The 24,789-nt window shown below is 31.8% G+C and overlaps 1 protein-coding gene and 1 long non-coding RNA gene across 11 annotated transcripts; both read right to left on the bottom strand.

The window, feature by feature from the left end:
• Positions 1-10,796: 10,796 nt before the first annotated feature.
• LOC123913320 (glutamine synthetase nodule isozyme) lies at positions 10,797-15,473 on the bottom strand. The gene is made up of 12 exons (XM_045964028.1): positions 15,179-15,473; positions 14,645-14,684; positions 14,441-14,544; positions 14,269-14,317; positions 14,045-14,151; positions 13,657-13,744; positions 12,894-13,022; positions 12,610-12,684; positions 12,437-12,490; positions 12,229-12,266; positions 11,794-11,953; positions 10,797-11,153 (listed from the first exon to the last, which is right to left on the bottom strand). Exons 1-12 carry the CDS (start codon positions 15,250-15,252, stop codon positions 11,001-11,003), a joined length of 1,071 nt encoding a protein of 356 aa, XP_045819984.1. The 5' UTR covers positions 15,253-15,473; the 3' UTR covers positions 10,797-11,000.
• A 6,342-nt stretch (positions 15,474-21,815) lies between these two features.
• On the bottom strand, positions 21,816-24,539 carry LOC123918799. 10 transcript variants are annotated; one of them, XR_006812921.1, is made up of 6 exons: positions 24,259-24,539; positions 23,909-23,960; positions 23,057-23,186; positions 22,910-22,975; positions 22,644-22,748; positions 21,834-22,542 (listed from the first exon to the last, which is right to left on the bottom strand). It is a non-coding gene; the product is annotated as an uncharacterized LOC123918799 (long non-coding RNA). The 10 variants fall into 10 exon arrangements; XR_006812925.1 differs by having other exon boundaries at positions 22,955-22,975; XR_006812923.1 differs by having other exon boundaries at positions 21,836-22,535; positions 22,910-22,954.
• Positions 24,540-24,789: the final 250 nt, after the last annotated feature.

Raw genomic sequence — 24,789 nt, 5'->3', positions numbered from 1 at the left:
CTAAATGCTATGAAAGGGACTAGTAACATGGGTGTGCTCAGATTTACAGGTTCCATTGAACAAATTAAGGTACAAGTTCTAATTGATGGAGGAAGTTCTGACAATTTTTTGCAACCACGAATTGCAAAATTCTTGAAGTTGCCAATTGAATCAGGACCACAGTTCAATGTGTTAGTAGGAAATGGTGAAACAATGACTGCTGAAGGCATAATTCAAAAGTTACCATTAGAAATACAGGGTCATAAGCTAGATGTGCCTGTGTTTCTACTGCCAATAGCTGGAGCTGATGTGATATTGGGTGCATCTTGGTTAGCAACATTGGGTCCTCATGTTGCAGATTATGCATCACTGACCTTGAAATTCTTTTGGAAAGACAAATTTATAACACTTTCTGGTGAAGCTGTTCCTAGACCTATCCCTGCTCAATTCCATCATTTCAAAAGGTTAGCAACAACTGATTCCATATCTGAATGTTTCACAGTACAATGGCTTAAATCTGCTGATACAGAAGATATATTCAAAGACTTGCCAACCAATATAGACCCTGAAATTGCTATACTCCTGCATACATACAAAAACTTGTTCCAAACACCATCTGCACTACCACCAAACAGAACACATAATCACACCATTCCTTTGATTGATGGTTCAAATCCAGTTAAGGTTAAGCCTTATAGATATCCACACAGTCAAAAAGCACAGATTGAGCATATGATACAGGAGATGTTACAGCAGGGCATCATTCAACCCAGTACAAGTCCATTTTCATCTCCAATCATTTTAGTTAAAAAGAAAGATGGCACTTGGAGATTTTGTACAGATTACAGGGCCTTAAATGCCATAACAGTGAAAGATTGCTTTCCAATACCAACAGTAGATGAATTGTTGGATGAATTGTGTGGTGCTAAATATTTTTCCAAGCTGGATTTAAGATCAGGGTACCATCAGATACTGCTTCAACCTGAAGATAGATACAAAACAGCCTTTAGAACACATCAAGGACACTATGAATGGCTGGTAATGCCTTTTGGTCTCACTAATGCACCAGCAACATTTCAGAGCTTAATGAATCATATTTTTCAACATGCCTTGAGAAAATATGTATTGGTTTTTTTTGATGATATATTAGTTTACAGTAGCAATTGGCATGAACACATACAACATTTGGAGATGGTGCTAAAAGTCTTACAAGATAACACATTGTATGTGAAGCTATCCAAATGCAGCTTTGGAGTGATGGAAATTGAATATTTGGGACATATAGTCACAGGGCAAGGTGTGTCAATGGACAAAGAGAAAGTTCAAGCTGTGTTGAACTGGCCTATTCCAAAGAATGTGAAGCAGCTGAGAGGATTTTTGGGTCTCACAGGCTATTACAGAAGATTCATCCAATCTTATGCTAAAATAGCCTCACCTTTAACTGACTTGTTAAAGAAAGAAGAATTCAGGTGGAATGAACAAGCAGAACAAGCCTTTCAAAAACTCAAGGTAGCTATGACATCTGCACCAGTCCTTGCTTTACCAAATTTTAAACTTCCTTTTATTCTAGAAACAGATGCATCAGGAGTAGGCATTGGTGCTGTATTACAACAACAGGGACACCCTATTGCTTATTTCTCAAAGAAACTAGTCCCTAGAAATCAAAAGAAGTCTGCTTATTTTAGAGAAATGCTTGCAATTGCTGAATCAATAGCAAAATTCAGACATTATTTGATGGGGCATAAATTTATTATCAGAACTGATCAAAAAAGTTTGAGAAGCTTGATGGAACAATCCCTACAAACACCTGAACAACAAGAATGGCTTCACAGGTTTCTAGGATATGATTTCACAATTGAGTATAAACCAGGCAAAGAGAATATAGCAGCTGATGCTCTATCTAGAGTGATGACATTATCATGGTCAGAGCCAAAATATCATTTCATTGAACAGTTGAAAGTAGCATTGCAGAGTGATCATGACATGTCAAATATCATAAGGAAATGCAAGTCAGGCAAAGCTCCAATACAATACTCTATTAGAGATGGATTATTGTACTGGAAACAGAGGTTAATGATTCCTAAAGATAGTGACTTGTTGAACAAGATATTGTTTGAATTCCACACATCACCAATTGGAGGACATGCTGGTATAACAAGAACTATAGCAAGGATCAAATCTCAATTCTACTGGCAGGATATGAAGCAAGATATCACTGAGTATGTGCAGAAATGTGTTGTTTGTCAACAAGCCAAAACAACTAACACCTCTCCTGCTGGTTTGTTACAGCCACTGCCAATACCTGCACAAGTTTGGGAAGATATTGCAATGGATTTTATCACAGGCCTTCCTCCTTCTTCTGGATACACTACCATCATGGTGATAGTGGATAGATTGACTAAGTATGCACATTTCATTCCAATGAAATCTGACTACTCTAGTAAATCAGTAGCTGAGGCATTTATGCACAACATTGTGAAGTTACATGGCATGCCTAAATCCATTGTATCTGACAGAGACAAGGTCTTCACTAGTTCATTTTGGCAGCAATTATTCAAATTACAGGGCACTAGTTTGGCTATGTCATCTGCATACCATCCACAATCTGATGGACAAACAGAAGTACTTAACAAGGTTTTGGAATTATTTCTCAGATGTTTTACATTCAATTATTTCTCATGAGCAGAATACTGGTATAACACAGCTTTTCAGACCAGTATAGGCATGACTCCATTCAAAGCACTATATGGAAGAGACCCACCATATCTGACTAAATATGAAGCTCAAGAGATAGATCCACCAACACTTCAAGAGGAGCTCAAGGAAAGAGATAAGTTGTTACAACAGTTGAAAAGTAATTTGGAAAAGGCTCAGCAATATATGAAACATCAAGCTGACAAACACAGAAAAGATGTCAAATTTCAAGTTGGTGAAATGGTATTGGTTAGATTGCAACCTTACAGAAAACAATCTGTGGCTTTAAGGAAGAATCAAAAATTGGGAATGAGGTATTTTGGTCCCTTTGAAATTTTAGCTTGTGTTGGTAATGTAGCATACAAATTGAAATTGCCTGACAATGCCAAGATACATCCAGTGTTTCATGTATCCCAACTCAAACCCTTTAAGGGTAATGTTACTGAACACTATTTACCATTACCTTTAACCATGAATGATACTGGCCCAATTATACAACCAGTTGCAGTCTTACAAGCTAGAACTATAAGGAAGGGGACACAAAAAGTCCATCAAATATTAGTTCAATGGGAGCAGAATTCAAAAGATGCAGCTACCTGGGAAGACTTGCATGACTTGCAGTTCAAGTTTCCTACTCTCAACCTTGAGGACAAGGTTGTTTTTAATGGGGAGGGTATTGTAATGAGGCCAAATACCACCAAAATTCTAGAGAATGATGACTCAGCAAAATCACAGAGGGGCCCACAGAATGTGCAGGAAGGAAATTCTGTTAGTGGCAGCAGGGGAATGATTGGACCACGTAGGAGCATGAGAATGCGCAAAACGCACAACAAGTGGAAGGAGTTTGTTTAGCTATTGACAGCTATATAGAGGGAGTTGGTAGGATAGTATCTTTATGTGTAATTTGAATGAATTGTTATCCTCTCTCCCTTAAACTCTCCTTCTTATACACATCCTTGATTGTGTGATCATCATCTTCAACCACTACTTTTTGGTTAGAGATTTTGGATCTACAATCCTCAGTTTTCTTATTATCTTAGTTGTAATCGTGATTTTGTGATCGTTATCTTCTTCCTAGCATCTTATGTTGAAGATTCCGGATCTATCATCACTTGATTATTAATAAAACAGTGCTATTATCCTTCTTTATTTGAGCTCAAGTCTAGTTGTTATTGTTATTCAAGTTTATTCATTTCACCATGGTTGTTGCTTCCATGGATGTAGTTGTCACTTGTCAATAGCCATGAGTCTGTAAGTGACGCAATCAGAGAAATGGGCACAAAGATTGTGATAGATGCATTTGCAATGGCTCTTAATACAACATTTATGTTTAGTTGTTTGAAATTTTGTGGTTAACTCAATCAAGCAGAGAAGTTGTCTGATGAAATGCTTCAAAGAGGGATGAAACCTATTGTCAACACATTGATAACAGAGAAAGAGGGATGAAACCTACTCCTTCAGTTTAGACCAAGCTTTTCTACCTGTTTGAATCCTATAGCTTGTTTCTGATCTGTGGAGAATTGAGTATGGCGACGGAAGCAGGTCGTATCGGTTTTGGATTGGTTGCTTCCTGGTGTAGGAGTTTACTGCCCAGAATTTCCTAATTGTTTGTGTAATAGCAGTGCAATTTCTACTGCCTGTAGTATCAATGCAATACGGTTGTAACATGAGATTGAAAGGTAGAAGGAAAAATGATTCATTATTCTCAATTGTTGTGCATATATACTGGTGGTACATAGTTCATATATATAGGCATCTGAAAGGGTAAAATAGCTATTACAAGATACATTGACTAGTAATCTCAGTAACAATTAAGCTAGAGTTAGGACTAGTGTTAGTTTTAACTAATCCTTCTGACTTTGATTTTAGCAGTAGCTTGGTGTAATAGGTTGATGTTGTGATCTCTTGTATATGTATAATAGTTTCTAGTAGTTTGTTAATTTCATCAGGCTAAACATACCAAGCTAACCATTGGAGTTTTTAATTGTTTATGATTGGCTTTGGTGTATATATTTTTTTTAAGACTTTGCTGTATATCTTGTAACTACAATATCAGACTATGATCTATCATTAATTTCATCAAGCTAAATATTTGAATTTTGTCTCACCTTGTGATTCTTGCGATATGCTGATATATCATTTTTAAGTTTCTTCACTTAAGTTTGAAATCTCCACTGTTTTCAACAAGTAGAAACATAAAAAAGTTAAATTGCCACATAATTGTTATTATTATTGTGCTTAAGATTGAAATCCACTACTTCAACAAGTAGAAAATAAATATAAAGGTACTAAATAGTTACATGGTGTTGTGCCTACAAAAAGAACACATTCACAAAAATTGATTATCTAATTATATAAGAAAGTTGATTATTCTGGAAAATCCAAAAATAACCTTATGATGACAATTTTAGCAAGTGAACTAAATTCGTCGCTAAGTAATAAAATTTATAAGATTCATATCTACAGGGATTGTTCTTATTTCAACGAAACAATTCAATGAATTTAAGATTAATAAATAAATTGCAAAGCGGGGTTTTCAGATTGATTTGTAGTAACAATGACAATAATTAAAATTGCAAGAAAGTTGAAACGTAAACTTTTATAAGAGAAAGACGATTAGGAATTATTTTGAATCATCTCTTTGTCCCTATCTGGTACTCTAGGTTCTAGTCCTCAACAATAAAATTCTTATAATTACGATAATTTAACAAAATAGACCGAGTCCAATTCCTTGGCTCATCGATCCCGTTTATCTAATATAGCACCCTAATTCCTTAGGTGAAACTAATATTATCAAAAGCATGAATGAACGTTAAATTCTTAATCATACCAACTAATTCTTTATTCCTAAAGCAATTACGATTGGCAAACAATTAATCTAGTTCCAGTATAAACCCTAGAATCAATAGTAATTTATAACTTAAAATCAATTCGAAAGTGATCAATTAACAAAAAGATATAAACACAAGATTAACTGAATAATTATAAGTTTTTATTGAATAAACTAGAACATGTAGTTACATGGCTCAGATAGTTTCAAAGAGAATCATCTATAATTCTTAATCTGATGAAATTAGTTACTCATAATAATAATTGACATAACAAAAGAGTTAAAAAAATTATACATGAATAATCGATGAAAAGACGACGAAACCCTAGAATTGTACCCGTCTTGTTGTTGGGCGTAATGTTCTTTCTTTTCTAATAAGAGTTATATATATATATAGGCTGTAACAGTGAGTAATTTAATGCACATATGTAGCAATTTGCGTCCTCCTATGTGTATATGTTTTACCTATTTTTTGCCTTTTGTCTTCAAACTTTCGCTATGTCAATTTCTTCAAATATTCTTCTCTTTGACCATGATTTATTACTAAAAAATAATTAAAATAATATAAAATAATACTTAAAAATACTCAAATGACTGTCTGTCATCACAACCCCAAACTTGAACCGTTACCTGTCCTCAAGTGACATGCTTGTCAAAACAAAACTAGGGAATTAACAAATTAATTTGAATGATAAAAATCTCATAAACCTTTTTCTCTTCATCCGGCAAAAGAACCACCAATGTTAACTTCAGTGATCATGCTCAATCAACATTTTGGCTTCCAAGACTTGAATCAAATTTGGTCCAATAACTGTTCCACACAATTTACAAAGTTCATCTTTATCTCTCACTCACCAATTCACTCAATTTGATTGGGTATTTACTCCATCAACATGCAAATGCTATCTTACCATAAACTTGAAAAAATTCTAAACGTCAATCAAAGTAAATACATCACACACATTCTTGAGGTTTTAAGGGTTATAACTTGGCTTGGGTAATGGGTGGACAAAGTTGGGAAAGAAGGTTAAATTGGAGTTAGATATCCACTATCATTCCTTATTGAAAAATTATCATTATCGGGGCTCACTTCATTGTTAATAAGGTACTTAGAGAACTTATCTTTCATTTTTTTTTTAAGATGCCACTATTTTTCATGCTTAATGGCTCTTTATTTATTTTAATTTTTTTTTTTGACGAAACTCAATTTTTTTTTTAGGGTCTCTGTTATTATTATTATTATTTTTTTAAGTTCTCTAGTACCCCTATCCCAAACTTAAGATGTTGCTAATTCCAGAAGCAATCCCAAACTTAAAATGATGTCATGACAAGAAAATTTAAAGCTTCTACCTAACTCCAAAGAGGGCAAACAGATAAAAATTTCAGGTTTAAAACGCTTATAATTTGGTATGTCACCGAAAGACAAGGGGATAATTTTTTTAGGCTCAAATTGGTTTAACAACGGATAAATAATAAACAGGGTAGCTTGAAAGGCTCAGAGTACAAAACAAGGCTCTGTTGTTCAGTTAAGCCTTGCCTAGATTTGGACATCATCTGTTGTTCGTAGCAATATAGTTTTAGATTGCATTTTTCACGTAACAAAGGCTGAAAAAAATTGCAATTCAAACTCAAATTGGTAAATTTTTCAATATTAAGTTTGAGAGAGACTATTAAAAATAATAACAGTTAGTTTGTTTGTTGGTGTTAATTAGTTAATTACTATAAATTTAGTTTGTTTGTTTGTTACTAATTTAGATGGTTAGTTAGCTAATCCTCTAAAAGATCTATATAAGGACATCAATTTTACTCATTTTACCGTCATTTTTTATCAAAATAATTCCTCAATGGTTTTAGTACCATATGAGAATGGTAAAAGATATTTGATAGTATATTTTAGAAATGATCCTTCCGTGCATTACGTAGTACTTTGATGCAGTTGCAAGCTGGACTGTTTTATCTTGGGAATGATGTAACTAATAATCTGTTTGCACAATTTTGAACAGTACCCCAAAATATCTTAAAAAGAGTGATTTAGTCTGCGAATCATTCCAATAATCTCTTTGATGGCTAAAACTTATTTTAATAATTTTTTTTAACTCCAGTAACAATAATGGGTGTAAAAAAAAGAAAAGAAAAAGAATGTGTATATGTGCTTGTGCGTATACATTATCAAGCATAATGCTTTCGTTTTTCTCCGTATCTCTTCTTTTTTCCTTAAGAAGCTAGAACACCTCTTCAATTGGATAAAACATATAAGTGACTCTAGTTCATATAAGACAAAACATATAAGTGTAGAAGTTTGTGGTATAGTAGCAGAAAGATATATAATAAAACATCTCTTGAGAATTTGATATGTTCAGCTAGGGCTGGGCACAACCGACCCAATCCGATTGAAACCGTTCGGCCCAAACCGAAACAGAGCATTCGGGTCGGTTTCTGTGGAACCGCGGATTGGAATTGCGTAAATCGTGGATATTAAGACATTGAATGAGTGGTTTACGGTTGGAAGGTTTCGGTCCCACAAACCGAAACCGAACCGTTATTAATTTATTATTATTATTAATTATTAATTATTATCAAGCATATAGCTACTAACAGCATAATCATTTAAAAAAATAAGTAATTAAAAATTTAGACCAAAGATTTAGACAAGATATTTGGATAAAAAAATAGAAAATAATGGGCTAAGAATATGGCTAAGTTTAAAGGCCCTGAAATTGGGGAAAAAATGTTTGGACAAAAAATGACACAAGTAACCTGCAATTATATTGGGCCAATTTTAATTAAAAAATTGAGAAAAACAAAATTTTTAAAAAATGGTTTAAACCGTTGAACCGAACCGAAACCGAGTCAATCCGAGAAACCATAAACCGACCAAACCGAGTATTTAATTGGTTCGATATGGTTATGCATATGTCACCTATCAGTTCAACTGGTTCTAAGGTTTGAGCCCGAAACCGAACCGAACCGAACCGATGTCCAGCCCTATGTTCAGCCATAATTTGACATATAATCCAAAAAAATTCTCACTATATGAATAACATATTTATTGGAGGATATTACCGACCTCATGGGATTGTGTCTTTGGTGGAAAGATAGACACACATATCTAATAGCACCCCTTGTGCCCACATGCACACTACATTTATAATATTTTTCTGACAATGATTTCATCAAAAAATTGCTACTTATCATCACATGACGGTTGCACCTCTTTCATTGATAATAATAATATTCAATTATTACTTAATATTAATATGTAGTATATGGAATGTATCATAGCACCCTAGAATACTTCCTTATGTATATTATTTGAATATTTGAATATGTACAATATCGAGGTAGACAATTTTAATAGATTTATAAATAGTATTTAATGTAAAAAAATTAATAAATACAGTTTATAAATTTATTAAAATTATATACATCATTGATATATCAATATATATTTAAATAAGACTTGTACCGAAAAATTCAACTTTCATCGATTTTCACACAAATGGAATAAGAAAATATATCTTTTTGTTTTTTGATGCAATTATTCATGTGAGCAGACTTCAAATTCATATTGAATTTGCATTTCCCCTTAAGGTATAAGGTTAGGTTGGTGGTTCATTCATTAATTAACCAATACAATACAACTCATAGGCAAGTGAGATTCTTTGGTTTCTTTATGTTTTCTAGAACTAGAACCAATTCCTTTTATTGTCCTTGCCCTTACTTTAAAATTTATAAGTATCTCAAATTTTAATTAAAGTTCAATGAACATACTTACTAGTTCTGGCAGCATTTTTTAACCGTTGTTGAAAAGTTCAATGAGCAAATCTAATTATAAATCTTTTTCGATAAGTAATCTAATTATAAATTTAAATTAAATAGTGTGCATCAAGTTATCATAATTAATTAAAGCTAAATTTTAGTAAGTATCTTTGAGTTTGGTTGAGTATATGGATGATCTATAAAGAAATCAATTTTTTTTTTTATAAGCATAAAGAAATCAAAATTTAAATTTATTTTAAATTATTGAATATTTTTGGATGATTAATAGATATATTTGAGTTATGTTGAGCTAAATTTCATTTTATTTAAAGCTAAATTTCATTTTAGTAAGTATCTTTGAGTTTGGTTGAGCTAAATTTCATTTTATTTAAATAAGTGATATCCACACACTTTTTAGGTTTTATTCGAGTTTTCTCTCTTGTTATTGTTTCATGTGATGTTGTTTTAATCTCGTCTTAGTGCGGAGTATTTGTTGTTTATCCCGTCTTAGTACGGTGTTTGTCCCGTCTTGTTACGGTGTTTGTTCTTTGTTCAGATTTACATGTTTGTTTCGATTCAAATTCAGTGCAGATTCAATGACTTTAGCATCATCAACGTTGCAGATCCGGATACATGATTATTCCGAACTTTTGAAGTCTGTCAAATCAATCGTAGGCTTTGTCAATAGGCCGTTTTATGCTATTAACTCGAATGCTGTGAGCCTGTTTGCAGATTCATCCTTATTAATTTTTAGTGAAATTGAATATGTAATGATTTTGAATTTTTGATTGATGTATTTCCCTATGAATTTGAATGAATGAATATTGTTGTTTTTGCATAAAAAAAAATAATTAAAATTAGGATTTATAAGGGGTGACAATTTTTACATATCTTTTATTATTATGCTCTTAATTCATATATATATATATATATATATATATATATATATATATATATATATATATATATATATATATATATATATATATATATATATATATAATAGTAATTTTAAAGTTAAACTTAAACAGTGAGTTTAGAACTCGAAGATCGATATACATTTTACATGCAAATGTAATGTCTCTACCAACTAAACTATACTCAGAGACTAAATTGACCGAGATAAATAAATCTGATTAAAGATAGATTCAATTAAATTTTCAAGTTTGATTTTTTAAATGGTTTGTCTTTAATTGAAATATGTTAATTAATTTATTTATTTTTCATCACTAGTATCCGGTTCACTGGACCTAATTTAGTTTGGAAGTCAATTCTGGCATTAAGTGGTTTCAGTCTCATCCCAATCGCAGTTGTTGAGGATCGAACCATGGTCTTCCATACCAAATTCAGCGCTAATCACCACTGAATGAACTAACATTAATTTATTTCTACATACTAATCTTTAATTATTATTTTTAAAATGTTAATTTCTTTACTTAAAGTTAAGAACATATAAATGGCCAAGCTATCCCTAAATAAGCAACACAATGAATACAAATAAGAGCAAATAAACAATGCATTATTGATCCATTCGTTATCAAGAAGAAACCCTTGTTATTATTAATGATAAAATTATTGCCATCCAAATTACATGGACACAAATGCTTTGTGCTTAAAGACCACATACCTATTACTACTAATGAAGCAACACTTTGCATATAAGAGAATAGATATAAACTACACTAATAAATGTTATTGAGCATATATGATATGTAGTGGTAGATAAGTGGCTTCAACTTCATGGTTTCCAAAGAAGGGTGGTCTCTGCAATCAAGGAGGTGACCACATAAGGATCCATGTTAGAAGAAGGCCTTCTATCCTCAAAGTAACCTTTCCCTTCCTTTTCTGTGTCTCTTCCAACCCTAATGGAGCTTCCACGGTTTGCCACACCCTATACAAAAAAATACACAACATAAATCTTCAAGTTAGTTATTGCAAATCCAAATATTAATGGTAGGTTTAGATCGAGGGTTTTTACTGAGAGGATTTTAGAAAACGAAATCTATGTTATGGCATATAATTGAAATTTTAAAAAGCGGAAGAATAAGATGATAAATGTTTGTGTAACATTGTAATCGCACCGAATAGTAGGCTTAGATGAAGGGTTTTTAATGAGGGTTTTAGAAAATGAAATGTATGTTATGGCATATATTTAAAATTTTAAAAAGCAAGAGAATAACATGATAAATATTTGTGTAACATTGTAATCGCACTGAAAGGTAGGTTTAGATGAAAAGAGTTTTTAATAAGGGTTTCAGAAAACAAAATCTATGTTATGGCATATATTTAAATTTTAAAATGCGAAAGAATAACATGATAAATGTTTGTATAATATTGTAATCGCACTGAAAAATGACCAACCCTTTAAAATTATCCATCCGAATCTACGAAAGAAAATTTTCAATTAACTTCCCTAAATTTTCAATTGAGAAAAAGATGAACCGTTAATTTTTTTCTCCTTATACTTGAATACCTAGTTGAATGTCAAATATTAATCTTTTGAGATACACAAATGTATTTAAAGAACTTACCCAAGTAAAAGTATTGATATCGGCGGTTTCATGCTTTCCGGTGAGACGCCTTTCATTTCCTTCTCCATAAGCTGCAATGTGCTCCTTATGCCTCAATCCAAGCTTTTCAATGGCCTTCTTGATGATCTCATAGCCTCCATCCTCTCTCATTGATTTGGTGCTGGAAAAACCAATACAAGTATAATAAGAATACAACTATATTTCAAAGAAACCATTGAAGACCGTTGTCAATCGCAAAAAATAGTGATTTTTATTTTTTTAATTCTACTATTGTAGATCACAATACCAGTTATGCAATGACATTTTGTGCTATTGCTATAGGGCCATCTTACATCGTAATGGCACAATAGCATATCACAAAACAATTTAAAGGTCGAATTCATCTATACCATAATGGATAGCGCTATAACTACTATTTGACAACACTGATATTACCTATAGTTTGTGTGAGCACCAGCTCCATTCCAATCACCCTAGTAACAACAATGTAACAAGCAAACAAAAAAGTCAAAATAATGAGAAAATAAATTAAAAAATAATAAGATAATAAATTGTTCTTTCTTTTTCAACTCTTCAACCAAGACAAAGGTTTACAACAAATTGAAAAATAATTTAAAAAAAAAAAAAAAAAAGGCATTCTAACCGGAATAGGCTTAGGGTCAAATGAAACAACAACTCCAGCTATCTCTGTGATCCTCTGTAATATAAAATATAAAATTTACATCAATTCATGTTTATTCACTTTCACTAATTATCTTAATCATGTATAATAATATAACCCTTCAAAATAAAATAAAAATAAAAATAAAAAATTACCTCTAGAATGTAACGAGCAGCCCATATCTCATCTCCAGCAGAAATACCAACAGAAGGGCCAACTTGGAATTCCCACTATATAATTAAAAATATTTAAATTTAATACAAACTAAAAAATAGTAATAAGACAACACACATGAATATTGACGTTACGTCTCTAAAGTGAATAATTCATTTTATTTAAAATGGAAAATAATATTGATAAATAAATCATCGGTTGATATTATATGCACATACATAATAAATTATAATCGAATTAAATCAAATTATGTTAGATTAAATACCTGGCCAGGCATAACTTCTCCATTGATGCCACTAATGTTAATGCCAGCATAAAGGCATGCTTTATAATGTGCATCAACAATATCACGTCCATAGGCTTTATCAGCACCAATCCCACAATAGTATGGGCCCTGTTCAAAACAAAATATTACTAATTAATTACACAAAATAAGCTTAGATATATGAGGGGGAAAATGGAAAATAAAATTTATGTAAGGAAAAATTATATGCAATAAAAGGATGTACACATATTATTTGCAAAGAAACATTAATGTAGCATGTTCAGTAGTAGGTGCATGTGAAATAAAACTAGAATTTATTGTCACAAAACAAAAATTCCAACAAAAAGAATTATTGACATTTAATTGTCTACTTGTAATAATTAGAAAAACAAAACAACTTTCTTGGCATAAAAAAAAAAATTTCAAAACTGTGATCGGAAGGGAGTTGGAATCACTTAATGCAAGAACTGACCCTTGAATCAGATTAGACAATCAAATGAATCGGATACCAGGCGGATGAAAACCACAAAAAAATGATTCCAATAATAGTACTAATGGTAAGGAGAAGCAATCTCAAATTTGTGACAGACAGAATGATAAATTAGAATGTCTAATGTGGTAACCAAAAATCATGAATCATGGATTTGGTTGAAGAGTTTGACATTTGGAACAAATCCAAAACAAAGATAAACTCAAAAGGAACTAAAAACAAGAAGAAAAAAGAACACACAAATAGGTACTAGTAGTACATTTCATTTCATACCTGTGGTCCTGGAAAGCCACCAATAGGCCATCCTAATGGCCAATTAGTATCTTTCTGCAATAATGTATACTCTTGCTCAATACCATACCTGTTAATACAATCAACAAAAATTAATTTTCAATATTAATAATAATAACAATAACAAGTTGTCTAAAAAATTGTTCAAATTCCGCTACACAATAATGCTATAGAATTTTCACTAAATAGCGTATCACATAATAATAGCAATTTGTTCAAATTATTTATGGTACGCTATAAATAATGCTACTATAGCCGACATTTAACAACGCTAAATTAAAGAACTTTATCTATACAATATAAAAAAATAAATTATTTTTAGAATTGAAAATCAAAGAATTGAAAATAGAAGATTATAAGAAATACATACCATGGTACCTCAGCAGCAACATCAGGGTGACTGAAAATCTTGGCAGCATTGTGCCTCTTGTTTGTTGGGAGTGGTTCTCCAGCTGGGGTATAAACATCACAAATCACCTAAACAATTTTTTTACCATTAAAATATAATACATTTTGAATAACTTATTAACTAGGAAATATTTTCTTAATGAATTATAATATATAAGAAAATTATTTATAAATTGAATAACTTACAAGAATATTGTTGCCTCTTCTAAATGGGTCCTTGAAAATAGCTTGTGGACTATTTTATTCAAATATACACAACAAACAAAAGGGAAAGAAAGACTCATAATTATATCTTGTTGTGAAAATAATTAGCAAAAAAATAAAAGAAAAACATAATAGTGAATGAATTTAATCATACTATAAGATAACTTCACTATCTTGTCCTGGAGCTTGATTTGTGCTAGACCCATCATAGTTCCACTTAGGAAGTTTTGCAGGGTCACTCACTGGTCCAGGAATAGTCTGTTTATTCAATATCACAACAAAAAAAATATTAATTAACTTAATAAACATAAAAAAATTATATAATGATTGATAATAGTGATCAAGAAATATTAATTACCCTGGCTTTGCTTCTAAGGTCCATACCAGATCCACCAACCCTGTTAATAAGTACATAAAAAAACAATTTTATTTAATATTATAGATTGTTATAGAATATTCCATTCCATGAAATATATTAACTAAGGTAAAGGGTTTTAGGATTTAGACATGAAATATATCATCTAAGCAAAAGGGTTTAAGCATTTAGCCATATTAAAACTATATAACATAAAAAAAAAAAATAATCATCTTTTCTTATTGACTCTTTAATCCACAAATAAACCATATAACTTAAAGGATGAAGACATAAAGACAACATTTAAATTGAAGAAAATTCTTAAAGAATCAACCCTTTTAAAATATACTAAGAATCATAAAGAATAATGTATCCATAAAGTTGTTACGTTTTATTTTATTTTTTTGGAGTTAATCTTCAATTTTCATCAAAAGATATTCAAAAACAGAACACAAAACAGAGTCCCCTGTTTCAGAAAGAAGAAAAAAACAGAGTTTCCCCTGTTTTCATAACATTAGAAGATCCTTAAAAACTCACCATATGTATTCAGCAATAATCTTTTCAGTGGAATCTGAAAGATTGAAGTTGATGAGATCTGAAAGCAAAGACATGATGATGAATAGTTGTGAATGAAGAAAAAAACAAGTTGTAGACAAATAGGTACAGAAGAAGAATCTCTAGCTTTTTTGTTTGTTAGGTTCAAAAGAAAGTGTTTGATATGATCTATTTATAATTGAGTGATATGAAGAAACCTAGTGGTAGTGTGAAGATTGTAGAATGACTTAGACGTGCTTTTGGGTGCTAAAAAAGATATTTATTTTATCTTTTAGATTAGTTGAATTTTGAAAATTGGAATAAAATGGATTATCTTTTAATTTTTTCTAAAGGAATAGGAATAAAATGGGTTATTTTTAACTTTTTCTAAAAGATAAAGAAAAAACATGATAACTTTGAATTTTTTAATGTATCAAATGAGTATAATTTGCGGTGTAGATATGATTCTTTTTACACAAAAATAATACTCCATCCTCTCAAATTATAAGGAAAAAAAACTCATTTTATTTTTCCCAAATTATAAGAGAAAAAATTATTTTTAAGAATGTTTTTCCTTTTGCATTGAATTTTCTCTTTCTCCCATTTTCTTAATAAACAATAACCAATAAAAATTGCTTTTACATCTTCCTTTGCAACTTTTTCAAAAAAAAATCCACGAAAACATATTTCAAATTATCATGTTTTACTTTTTCTTAATAAGTGTGATTTTTTATTTTTTCTTATAATTTGAGAATGTAGAAGTATAAATTTTAGGTGAGGAGCAATGCACGATGCGGTTAGTGAAAAGTACTTTCAATTTAATTTAAGTTAATAAACTTAAAGATGTGGTTGGTGGATAGTTCATTTAACTTATATTTACATTTTTTGGGTAAAAATTTATGTTTCTTTATGTTTTTTATTAGAAAATTTAGGATTATTTTGTTTCTTCTAAAAGTTTGTTTCGAATTGAGTTTATCTTCCATAATAAAAAAAAAAACAGTTTCTCTCTTTTTATTAAGAAAAAGTATTTTTTGTTAAGTTAAAAAAAGAAGAGGTTTAAACCACTAGAGGGCAGAGGCTCCGTTTGGCCCTACTTATTTTTCACTTTTTTCTTGTCCTTAAAAGTAGTAAATAATTAAAAAATTGTGTTTGACCAAACTTCTCCTTATTTTCTACTTCTTTACTTTATGACCAAATACAATTTTCTACTTCTCTATTACTTTTAAGGAGAAATAGAAAAATGAAAAATAAGTAGATCAAACGGGAAGTGGTGATGGAATTTGCATTGTATACTATAGATTCTAGGTTCAATTTTGAGCTTCATCTTAAACAACAACAACAAAAAAAAGAGATTTTTGTTAGGTTCTACAAAAATGAGTTTAATTAAAATTAGTTTATCTTCTATAAAATAAATAAAACAGTTTATCCCTTTTTATTAAAAAAAAACTATTTTTTTTAAGTTAAAAAAGGAATAATTACCAAAAAAAATGAATAGTTTCAAACCATTAGTTTTCGTCTACCGATGAAGATTTGAGTAATATGTTTGAGGACACTTCGATGTTCGTCTCCATTATAAACAATAGAAAAAAATGAAGAGTTTTTTGTTAGGTTCTACAAAAAAAAAAACATAAGAGTTTATCTTTATCTTTTTCAATTTTGTTGATGTATGTTATGACTAATAAGTCTTAGTGAAAGACTTAGGGCCCGTTTGGATTTACTTATTTTTGAGCTTATGCAAATAGTTTATGCAATTTTTATGTATTATTATAAGTTTGTCAAGGTAGTTTAAATAAAATAACTTATAAAAATACAATTCTCACTAGTGTGAACTTATAAAATATCATAAAATCTAATTTATATTGCATAAGTTGTTTGCATAAGCTCAAAAATAAGCTAATTCAAACGGGTCCTAAAGTGGATGTCCATCCTAATATCTTCCTTTTCCTATACTCCTACTAGTTAGTGGACCTTAATTGCATTTGATCTTTCACTTCTTTTTTTGTATCCTATAAATAGGACTATTGTTTTGATTTAAAGACACACATGAAAAAAATAATACAAAATTTTTCTATCTCTATTCTATATATTTTATAGCTCTAGAAATTTATTTCTAAGACGTTATCAACACGAAGCTTTAACATCACAACTTGAGCCTGATCAATGACCGGAGCATGAAGATCGAATTCTTTGTAATAAAGAATTCTTGATACCAAGTACATATATATTCTAAACTTAAAACCTCATAAGTTTTGCCTTTTATATTGAATCAGATTGACTGTGTTGAATTTGTTAAAAATATAGTGATTATATATAAAAATTTATGTTTTGGACCATTAACGTGATAAATTTAGTCTGTGTTTAGATTATGCTATGAGCATTTTTATATATGTTTGTGGTCTCTCATATTCATTCTTTTAATTTATGTTATCATGTATTGCCTTTTTAAGTAAAAAAGAAAAAATGTATTGCCTTGCTAGAACCTTAAGAATTTATTGCATATATTTCATTTTCTTATTGTACAAACGCAAAGGAGAAAATGACAATTACTAAATGAAGTAATGGTGACATAATACATTATCAAGGAAAAAAAAAACATGGACAGAACTTGTGTGGATAGTTTTAGACGTTCTTTTAGTGATGCCCTTCATTTAAAGTATTCATGATCATGATTTCCTTAAATTTACAATTTTCTCAAAGATGTTATAACTAATAATTATAGTATCGTTTAAATAAACAACAATATGAAAGGTAAATTCAGCTAAATTAATTGTGTGTGTGTGCGTTACATGTTTGCATGTGATAAGTGACGATGCAATGCAACTAACTAAAAACAAAAAGTTGCGTGGTGGTCTAAGTATAATCATTGATGGCAAGCAAACACATGCTAACCAATGGTGCTCAATTCTCTACGAATCTCATGTTCAACAATAATTCTGTCGACACACATTTCACATCATTTGATTCCATCATCTTAGAATTGCCCAATTGGGTATTAAGCTTAACTCATCCTTACAAAATCGACTTGTAAAATGAGAATTGCCTCTTGTAAAATGTTTTAGAAAATTGAATCGGAGTAGCACTTTCCGGAAGACTCTTTGATTAAGTTCTTCAAGATGGATGGAGGTGCTCGGTTAGAAGCTACGGCACACCGATTACAGCGGATTAGCAGCAATGATGTCTTTCTTTTCTTCTTCTTTAATTTTTTTTATCAATAACGTTTTCTTTAAAAAAAATCTGCAACAATGTCTATAGGTTGGTGACAATACAAATACAAATACAAATAATTAATTTCCGATATATTCTACGCATATCATCTTGAAGTTTAATCGCAATCTCATGTGTGCTACTTCACAAGTGAAACGTTGTTTGATTTTTTCTTTCAGCTTAAATGCAATTTGGCTCTAAGTTTTGCAATTGTTTGATTTTGTTCCCCAAGCTAACTCCCTTTTGTATTTGTTAATCTCGTTGACTTTTTGACTAAAAATTTCTTACGTCATGTGTGACATTTTAAAGTTTTAAAAATATTTAAAATAAAAATGAAAAAGATTTTTAAAATAAATAATTAATTTTTTTTATAAGGTGAAGAGCATCTAAACATCAGGGGACAAAGCAGGCTTCGCCCCCATCTTTTGCCTATATCTCTTTATTATTAAAAGGAAAAAATATATACAAAAACTTGGGAGAAATAGACCTAACTCAGTAAGTCCGAGGATAATGAAACATAAACATACCAACTTCTAGTTTATCCTAAAGGAAAAAATAGAAGTCCTAAAAATTCTAGGCGAATGAATCGATAGTCGACACGAAAACGGTCCATGTACCGCTACTGATACGGATATTGAGAAAGAAGTAGAGGTAATATGAGACCTCTATCAATCTCTTGACAAATCACATCTTATTGAATGCAACTCAGACCCAATCAAAAGTCAGATCGAGGGATGACCAATCAACCAGTCTGAGCATCAGCACGAGAAACACCAAGACTAGCGACCCTTTGGCACGACAAACAATTGCTACCGTCAACATAGAGTATCTACGCACCAGCTCTTTCGAACAAAATCAGGCCGACTCAAGGCCAATGAATCTAGCACTTGAAAGCTTCCAACAAAATTGATTCTCCAACAGCCAATGTTGATATTTCATTATGCATATGTTGTAAAGTATGTCGCGTAGAACACGACCCAACAAACCTTTTGTCAACAGTACTCAGATCAATGAGAACAATTGACCAATTCCTCCAAATCCGTTGAAACCAATCCTAATCTTGTTGTTAGATGCTATGAACGACATCATCTACCTAAAAAGGACGATCCCAAACAGAGTAAGAAGAACCAAGAAACTTGATATGAAGCCAGAACAGAAAACCACCACCACCGGTCATGGTGGCAGCCTTGACTGGCACCAATCCTGCAACAGATCAGAAAATCACTGCCACTGTTCACAGTGGCAGCTTTGGGAATGGAACCAACCCAAACGAAAGTCACCCGACAGTGACCAACTCATAAGGGTGAGGTGGTGTCGCAACCGTGAGAGGGTTGATCGCACCACCAACAGTTGTGGCTACATGGCGACGGCTACCTGATTCGTGACAGCAGAGGGTTAGGTTTTGGACATAAAATGTGGGTGGCTCTCGTGTGGGTGGAAGAGTTGCGTGTTAGTGGTGAGGGAGAGTGAAAAAGATGGCGGCGCTAGGGTTTTGAGAGAAGGAGAATAAATAATTATTTAAAAATAATTTTTTTTTAAGCAACTTATAATTTTTTTTGGTTATATGTAGTTTATAAAATAATTTTTGCTCATATTTATTATCATGATTCTCATATAAAGATATAATTCATATGATTATCTTTATATAGGAAATATAGGAAATATGAATTATATCTTTATATGAAACCAACGCTTTAGATTTGATGTTAAAATTTAGTTTGACACCTGTTCTAATCCAATTCTAAAAGTGTTACACCAATTCTAATCCATTGATTTTAATTACATCCTGCGGTTGCAATTTATTAAGTATCACGTGACATTCCCAAATACCCATTCCACAAAGCAACTCTATATCCTCCCGGAAACCTATCCTCGTTGCTGCAGTTACATGGACTCCATATACTTGTTCCTTGAACTTTTTTTTATTGCTTGTAGGTTGCTTTGGAAGTAAATTAATGGAAAATTGAGAAATTTATTATATTTATACTGCAAATTAGAACCCGTACACTAGTAGGTTTTTTCTTTTCCAATAAGCAGAATAGTGTTTTGGTGTTTACCTTTGAAAGATCTACCAACTTTATCGAGGCCAACACCTTTCAATTTGAAATTCATATACCTGTTATTCTCAATTGGAAGGAGCTGTATGACTAGACCTTCCATAGAAAAATTCACAACAATGCTAAGAGAACTTCGCTAGTGCTGCTAGATGAATGAAAATCCATGAATTAATTTCATGTTTGGTGATAGAATATAGAATTAAAACAGAGAATCGGAATTGGGAAGAAAAATTAATTGATTGCTGGTAATTTGATCACCAACCACCGTTGGGGATATAACAAAGTTCCTAATTTTATTGGTCGGAAAATTGCATTCTTTTGGACTACCCGGGTGATTGGGTGTCACAAGTTTGGACTTTCAGCACCAATACTTGTTTGGCGGGGGAGATTGGTTTCAAGGTAGAAGACTTCAGACCGGAATGACGTGATGCAATTTCCAGGAAGAAGAGGTGAAGGTGAAATTTGAAGCACGTGATTAATTTTACTTAATAAATTAAAATCAATGGATTAGAATTAGTGTAACACTTTTAAAGTTACACCGGTGTAACAAAAAATATTGATCAACTCTATTGATAGAAATTACTAAGAAGAATCAATAATCGGTGGATCTTACGGCTTTTCCAAAAAAGAACAAGGAAGGAGAATTTTGAGGGAAAACAATCATGTGCAATTAATTTTATTTGGAACCAGGGACGGATGCACTAAGGGGCATGGTGTGGCTAAAGTCACACCAGATTTTTTGATATTTTTTTTATAAACATGTATATAGATATATATATATATATTGTGTTAAATATTGTCTTCGGATACTAGTTAAATATATTAATAAGGAAATTTTATCTTGTATTTTGTGTGTTTAATACTTTAAAAATAAACTACTACAAAGTTATCTTTTTAATATTAATTTTATCTTTGATTTCCTCTTTTAATATGTTTAACAAGTGCTCCCGAGTATTGTTTAGTACGACTCATAAATGAGTTTCATATTGGGTCATTAACTAATTAACGTTACAAACACTACAAGAAAAACTGTGTATACCCACGGCCATTTTTGCCATTATCCACGGCCTCTCCTTGGGTATATGAGATTTACCCACGACCTACCCACGGCACGGATCCGTGGCATTTTGCCTCGTTGGTAATTCATTACCGAGAAAAATACCGTGGGTAAGGTTACCCACGCAATTCCCACGGCCTTGTCCACAAAATTACTTGGGGTTTAGCCGTGAATAATACCCACGGCATTACCATGAGTATCCCATTCCTTCCCACGGCTTTACCATGGAAAGTGTGGCTCCCTTACACGCGACACTACCCACGGCCTTGCCGTGGGTAGTGTCAATTTTTTTTTTTTTTTTTTACTTTCTTAACCTGTTAGCACCAACTTTTGCCTATTGTCAGGAGTGTTAACTTACTCCAATGTCATCCAACATAAGAACCAATTCCAAACAAACTAAACAATAACTAAATTCAAAACTAATTAAATTGAGTCATCAAAAGATCATTTCCTCAAACTAAAATGCAGTGTTAACAAAAATTGACACTATTCCAAGTGTCAAAATAAACAGATAAGAAACTAGTAGTTTGGACAAAAGATATAGTCGTTAGTTTAAGCTTAATCAGTCATAATAACAAAATGCACCATTAATAATCTAAGCATAAAGATGAAGTCATAGTAACAACACACACTAAATACCAATTTTCCTCATTGTCATCATCCTCGGATCCATCCTCGGAATCATCCTCATCATAACCTGTATGGCAGCTACATTGTTTGTCAACATTATCAGCTGCCTCGGGAAATCTGCAGCACGCTGCTCTGACTGCTGAACTTCCTTTTGTCGCTTAAGCTCGGCTTGCCTAAGTTCCTCCCTTGTATTTCGAACCTCATCCTCTGCTGCCTTTGCTCGCTCCTCAAGTGTGTCTGGGGCGACACTTGAAACACCTGGTCTATAATTCGAGGACCTATCTCCAACACCATAGAGACGTCCTCGATTTTTCCCCCCAGCTGATTGGGCCCACATCTTTAAACGAGTCGCCGAGTTGACCAATTGGGAGCCACTCTCATCCGCACCTTCTGAGGCCTGATTCAACTTAATCTGAAAACTATCTTGTTCAAAATTTAAAAAAACAATGTAAATGCTACACTACTAATTTTAAAACCAAAAACGAAAAAATTAATGAATCAATGCTTTAATTTTCCTTACATAAGTGTTTTGAGATCTAAGATCAACCCAAGATGAGTCCTTCTTACGAATATGAGTTCTTAGAAAGACCTCGTCCACTGTGGGTTCTTTACCCAACTCTTTAGCCTTTCATATGCATAAAAACAAGACAAACTTTAATTTTGTGCCAAACACTTTAATGTTGTTAAGGTACAGACAGATCAAAACATGAGGGAATCAATCATGAGGCAAACAATAATAACAGTTCAGTAGAAAGATATAAGTAAGAAATGAATAGAAAGACAAACTTGGCTGAATCATTGCCATCGCAGACCTCAACATCAATCCTATACCTGGAAGTAAAATAGGCGAAGCTGAAAATCCATAAATATAAAATGAATAGAAAGATATAAGTAAGAAATGAAATTTTAATCAATAACATAAGTTAAGACAACCTTATAATTGGAACATTGGTTGAATGTCCATCTCTACACTTGAATGGCGGTGTCGAGCCGTAGCATTGTTTAATACAATCAGTGCAACCATGAAAGTGCTAACCATTGTTAGAAACAGTATCCAAATTCACTGCAAAAATCAAATGAAAGCATTAAATCATGATACACAAAATAAATGAGTCAAGTTTCTAAAGTACCAGAACATAAATGATTGCATCAAGGTCTGAAAAACAAAAACCAAAAGAATAAAGTAAAAACTAAATTAATTAGACTAGCACTTAATCAGCGAGTGATACTTTTTTTCAATGACTAAGAATTCCAACATATTAGACTAGCACTTAATGAATTTTGCAGGTTCTATCAGGAATGTTTGCTTATCAATTTTGCTGATGCATTACCTGAAATGCAGCAATCTGAAGCTATGCCAAAGACGAAGCAATTGTTGCGACAAGAGACCAAGAAAACTTCCAATTTTTTATGGAGAACAAATCTAATAGATCTCTTTCCATTGGTATAATATAACCAAAATGCTTCAAAACAAACTTGTCTAATAAATAAAATGCATATGTACCTAATCAATTTCTGCAATATGAATATGAAACAAGCTTGTATCACCATATGCATATGTAACAAGATTGTATCACCATTTCTGCAATATGCATATTTACCTAATATACATATGTAAAGGGATCAAAATTTATGAAAGTTATATTTCAATTATAGTATATATAATTTTAGAATATACCTTAAGCAAATTTTCAACCGTCCTAACTTTACAAATTGCTAGAACAAACATCTTCAAATATCCTTAATTTATAATTCTGATTAAATATATAGAATAGAATTACTTACCCTGGAATGGTGCAGCAATTGCAATCCAATCCTTAACATATTTCTCAAAAATCTGCAAACAACAATAAGACTTTGCAAATTAGTTTTCACAACAAATTCATAAACCAATTTGTGGTACTGTTTTCGAACTTGATAGGTTATGCATCTTATGTTCAGATTTACCCATAAATAATCATAATCAAAGACAAAAATCAGATTACAATCGACCAACATAAGAGTTGTTTAACAAAAACCCTAAAAATGACATAAACCAAAGACTCTAAACATATCACAATCAAAGGAGAAAAAAAATGAATGCTGAAACTAAACAGAACAAAGATCAGAACACAAAGCTTCAAAACTCAGCATACCAGCACAAAACTTCGTTCAATCGCAAACAGAACAGACGCGAAACTTCGTTCAATCGCGAAAACGAAGAAAAGTTCACGAACAGGAGAGAGATTGGTTAGTTAGGGTTTCAATGAGATTCACGAACAGTTCACGACGAGAGAGATTCAGTGAGGGATTCACGAACACGAGGGAAGAACAAAGAGCTCACTGACGCCAATGAGAAGATCTCCGTAGCTGATATGGTGGTCGGAGACGAGTGGGTCGCCGGAGTAGAGAGTGACAAACAAATGTGTCTGAGTAAATGAAAAGGCAAAGGTAAAGTTAATAAGTATATTAGATAAAAAAAATTATAAATACATTTTATTAGTATAGACGGAATTGCCGTGGGTAGTGAAAAATTACTTTTTACCCTTACCCGCGGCCATGCCGTGGGAACCATTAAAAAAAAAAGAAAATTATATTTTATACTTACTTGCGGTCATGCCGTGGGTACTAAAAGTTATATTTTCTGCTTACCCATACATATGTCGTGGGTACTAAAAAGTGCATTT

This window comes from Trifolium pratense, linkage group LG3 (assembly GCF_020283565.1).
Source record: "Trifolium pratense cultivar HEN17-A07 linkage group LG3, ARS_RC_1.1, whole genome shotgun sequence".
In the NCBI taxonomy this organism is placed as follows: Eukaryota; Viridiplantae; Streptophyta; class Magnoliopsida; order Fabales; family Fabaceae; genus Trifolium; species Trifolium pratense.
This window is presented reverse-complemented; position numbering and strand designations above follow the sequence as displayed.

Excerpts from the sequence above, each read along its gene's own strand:
- LOC123913320 (XM_045964028.1), bottom strand. The coding sequence starts at position 15,252 with ATGTCTTTGCTTTCAGATCTCATCAACTTCAATCTTTCAGATTCCACT. Across the intron at positions 14,685-15,178 it reads ATTATTGCTGAATACATATG|GGTTGGTGGATCTGGTATGG; the intron begins GTGAGTTTTTAA and ends ACTTATTAACAG. Across the intron at positions 12,685-12,893 it reads GAGAAGTTATGCCTGGCCAG|TGGGAATTCCAAGTTGGCCC; the intron begins GTATTTAATCTA and ends TTAATTATATAG.